A 3,516-nucleotide genomic window follows, 5' to 3' on the forward strand; every position below is an offset into this window, starting at 1 on the left:
GAGAGAAATAATGCTTACCTGATCAGATTTTATGGGGGCAAGATAAGTACGGAATGAAACAACCTCCTCTTTGATCGTATCAAACATTATGGATATTTGTATTAAAACAAATAAGTAAATCTGCAAAGTAATTATCGACAATCTTAACCTATTTTTCTAAATGCATCTTGAAGTCGAAGGAACTACGCAATTTTACGAATGCTGCGTTGCACTTTTCCGCTTGGCACATGTAGATGTACTATACTGGCATCTAGTGCAGTTTATATAGATTATATACATACATGGATTTGTGAAGCAAATTTGTATTTATGCTGATGGCCAGCACCCATGACACTCGCTATTTCACTGGCTTGCCTTTCCCTCGTGTCCTGAGTCCTGAGTCCTGTCCTGATTCCTGATTCTCGATTCCTGACTCCCGGCACATTATGTGCCCCATTTAATGTCTATGTATGTGCACCCAGTACACTAGCACATACTATGGCACACACTTACACGCCCAGTGAACGTCAAGTGGCAATTTACATTAGTTTTATTGTATACGAAATTAGCAGCATTTAGCAGTGGCTGTCGGCAAAACTTTTCCCTTTCGGCTCCACCCACAGTGCCCCCCCTCCCCCCACACCATTACCCCAACCCATACAGATATAAATGGAGGATATATGCTCATCCGCAGTCAAGGGCTTGTATGTTAGATTTGTTTGCTCGTTTGGCTGCACTGTCGCACTCGGCATATCAATTTTGCCGCCCAGCCACCTCCCCCAGGACATTTCAAGGTAGGAAATCGATTTTGTTAATGAAAACGAAGGATAACTTCAAGGAGAAAGCCACCCAGGGGATGGGGTGTCGATTGGAGCGAAAGTTTGATATTAGTTACGGTTGGAACAATGGCCATTCTACGTGATGATGGCAGCCTTCCAGCTTGATTTTTACCACGTAAAATATTATTTATGACGTGTATTTAGTTTTTATTGTTAAGTTTTTGTGTACAGTACAAATTCGGGCTTAAATGTGCAACAAATATAAGCACATTAGACCGACTTCTTCCAGTTGCACCAACAAAATGAAAACAAAAACGAATGCGGAAAACAAGTAACCTAAAATTTTTAAGAAACCTTGTGACAACTGCCCTTTTTTGCGCAGATCTAGACCAGATGGCACTCGTTGACCAGGACGACATCATCCTCGACCACGTCGCCATTGCGATTGGCATGGTGCTCGTGGTGGATGGGACAGCTGATGATGAGCTCCTCCTTGGGTTCCATCTTCTGTGCCTCCTTCTTGGCCTTCTTCGCTTGTGCCTTATCCTTGAGGCCCTTCATTTTTTCCATCTCCAGCTCCAGCTCCAGGTGATCCCCCAGCAGGTGATCGATGACATCGGGACTGTTGCGCAAAGCCAGATCCATGGCGCCATCGAGAAATTGATAGAGGGGCGAACTAACGCGACGCTGCGGCTCCTTTGGTGCTTCCATCAACAGATTCCCCTCAAAGGGGGGCTGCAACAGCTGTTGCAGCATGTAGAGCATCGGTGGCAAAGCCGGCGAGGATTTGTGCTTGCGATGGTGCTTCACTGGCGCTGCATTATGGAGTCCGCGTGGAGTGTTCTCGGCGGCATTCAGCAGCAGCACTCCTGCCAATTCCGGTGGCAGAACTTCCGGGCCGTAGTTCAGCTCCTGCTGCACACTCTCAATCATCATGTTAGGCGAAAGTAGCTCAAACTCATTCACCTCGTGCTTGCCATCGGGCGAAACCAACTTGTTGTAGTACACATAGGGATTGGGATTGGGATTGGGATTGGTACTGGGATTAGGATTGGGATTCAGATTGGGTGGCAGTGAGGTGGCCACCAAGGCAGCTTCTCCCGCCTGGCGACGCTTGTGGTGCAATTGTCGTGGCTGCAGACTGTCCTCCAGCAGGCTACCCAAGCGCCTCTTGGGACGTCGCAGTCCCATTAGATCCTCCACCAGCTGGAATTTTCCGGCATCCGGCGGCGGGGATGTGGATGCCACAGCAGCAAGTGAGGATGATAATGTGGTGGTGGTCGTGGAGCTGGTGGTTTTTCCACGAGCCCCCGTTGTGCGCCCAGGTCCAGTAGTGTTCTTCTGCTTCGGAGATGTGGCTGCAAACATGTTAGCCATGGCCATGGTGCTATTGGTCAACACGGTGGCCATTCCGCTCAGTGAAGCGCTATTGTCCATTGCAGTGGTTTTGTTATAATCACTTGCAGCATCGCCTTGAGAACGCTTCATGCGCAGGCAGTCGCCGTACTTCGGCCACATCATCATGAGGACACCTTAGCCAAACATTAATGGAAATATATAGTTATATACTACTAATTACTACCATATACTTACACCCAAGGATCAGCAGATAGTTCATCTTGTAGAGCGTGACAGGCAGCGCTGTGAAAGACAGTTGAGTTGAAAACGTTAACCGAAAAGTGACCACAAATATTTTCTGGCTTGAATATTTTTCGGAGATTTTTTGCACCGAAATAGTTACAATTTGAACTTACTTTATTTTATTGGAGTGGGTTCTAGGTGTGCTCGACGCAAAGTTTGTACTGAAAATGATTCGAAATGCTTCCTGCCTCATGGCGAGGCTTTGACAGACAGCTGGGACCTGGTAAAAGGTTACTGAGAGCACGAAAAAAATCGAATTTCAATATTTTTCTGATGCGGATTTTCCACCTCCATTTGTGGCGACCTTTTCAAGTGCTGCAAATGGCAGCAATGGTATAAAAACAAAAAAAAAAAACACGAAAAAAAGGCAAAACACAACCGCGCACACCAAAAAAGTTTGTTTCGTGGGCCGCAAACACAAGCAAACAGTGGAAAAAGTTTAGCTTATAAGTTTCCAATCAATTTTTCGTGCAAAAATCAAGCGTCCTCACACTCACACACAGGCACCAGCTCAAGTGTTCATGCACGCAGTGTGTGCCTGTGTGTGAGTAGCTATTACTTGATTAATAAATATTAGCAGCAAAAATTGGAAAATTCCCAGCGAAGCGTAAAAGTGCAAACACCCAAACGGAAATGCGATACATTTGCCAAATGGCAGCAGCATTTTCCGAAACACCGATGCTGCTCTACGCACACAGCACTATTCACTAACTCGGTCTAATTTTTAATACGTGGGGTATATAAGTATCACCGAAGATCTGAACTGAAGATATTAGAAAATAGTCTTGGAGTGAATTGAGTCAGATTCTTAAGAAAATTATAACTAGTAATAACAACCTATTTTAAATTATGTTCATTTTCGCAGTTGTTTAGAGACAGCAAAGTTTATTTTTGCCGCTTAAAGGGTATCTCTCTCTCGATTTGCGTGCTTTTGGCCTAAAACTTGAACTTGTTTCTGCCGCCTTCGGCTTTAGGCATTAATAATGTAAAGTGCGTGCGTCAAATGTGAATTCCTTGCTGCCAACTCACGCGATTTCATAAACTGGCGACATTTTCAACAAACAATTCTCATCGCCGTCTTCGATGTGTGTGTGTGTGTGTGTGTGTCCTTCGAGGC

At 45.3% G+C, this 3,516-nt stretch overlaps 1 protein-coding gene across 1 annotated transcript; it reads right to left on the reverse strand.

The window, feature by feature from the left end:
* Positions 1–944: 944 nt before the first annotated feature.
* LOC6547288 lies at positions 945–2,574 on the reverse strand. The gene is made up of 3 exons (XM_001974734.3): positions 2,513–2,574; positions 2,352–2,399; positions 945–2,290 (listed from the first exon to the last, which is right to left on the reverse strand). Exons 2-3 carry the CDS (start codon positions 2,374–2,376, stop codon positions 1,143–1,145), a joined length of 1,173 nt encoding a protein of 390 aa, XP_001974770.1. The 5' UTR covers positions 2,377–2,399; positions 2,513–2,574; the 3' UTR covers positions 945–1,142.
* Between the last annotated feature and the right edge of the window lie 942 nt (positions 2,575–3,516).

Source organism: Drosophila erecta, unplaced genomic scaffold, assembly GCF_003286155.1.
Source record: "Drosophila erecta strain 14021-0224.00,06,07 unplaced genomic scaffold, DereRS2 tig00000092-arrow-pilon, whole genome shotgun sequence".
Classification (NCBI taxonomy): Eukaryota; Metazoa; Arthropoda; class Insecta; order Diptera; family Drosophilidae; genus Drosophila; species Drosophila erecta.

Excerpts from the sequence above, each read along its gene's own strand:
- LOC6547288 (XM_001974734.3), bottom strand. The coding sequence starts at position 2,376 with ATGAACTATCTGCTGATCCTTGGGT. Across the intron at positions 2,291-2,351 it reads CTATCTGCTGATCCTTGGGT|GTGTCCTCATGATGATGTGG; the intron begins GTAAGTATATGG and ends TGTTTGGCTAAG.